The 356-nt window shown below is 55.3% G+C and overlaps 1 protein-coding gene across 1 annotated transcript in view; it reads right to left on the bottom strand.

The window, feature by feature from the left end:
• LETMD1 (LETM1 domain containing 1) overlaps nucleotides 1-353 on the bottom strand; it is a gene marked incomplete at both ends in the record, with an annotated part of 2,882 nt that extends 2,529 nt beyond the window's left edge. The window contains 2 exons of the mRNA XM_010076790.1: nucleotides 5-116; nucleotides 273-353. Coding sequence (XP_010075092.1) covers nucleotides 5-116; nucleotides 273-353 — 193 coding nt within the window. The remainder of the gene's footprint in view (nucleotides 1-4; nucleotides 117-272) is intronic.
• Between the last annotated feature and the right edge of the window lie 3 nt (nucleotides 354-356).

Genomic DNA, 356 nt, shown 5'->3' with positions numbered 1-356 from the left:
CTGCCGCAGCCTCTCCATCTCCCGGTAGGGCAGCTGCTGAGCACTCAGTCTCTGACGGGACATTTTAGATTTGATTTTCCTAATTTCTTTTACCTCCAGGAAGAGCGCTTGGATTCCTGCCGAAACACAGAGCACCTCCAGATCCCCGATTCCCGGGTAAACACCACAGGCAACGGAGTTTTTAACCCCAGGAAGGGAAGTAAGCGGAGCATCCAGCCTCCTCCGTCCCTCCTGGAGAAGCGGAAACATCCCCCGCTGCCCCCGGGACCCACCTCTTGTGAAGGTCGCATAGAGCACGTAGAAACGGGGGAATGTTTTTTCCAAAAACCTCTCGTATCTCCCGCTGATGCGCTTGG

The sequence above is a fragment of the Pterocles gutturalis genome, unplaced genomic scaffold, assembly GCF_000699245.1.
Source record: "Pterocles gutturalis isolate BGI_N339 unplaced genomic scaffold, ASM69924v1 scaffold4158, whole genome shotgun sequence".
In the NCBI taxonomy this organism is placed as follows: Eukaryota; Metazoa; Chordata; class Aves; order Pterocliformes; family Pteroclidae; genus Pterocles; species Pterocles gutturalis.
This window is presented reverse-complemented; position numbering and strand designations above follow the sequence as displayed.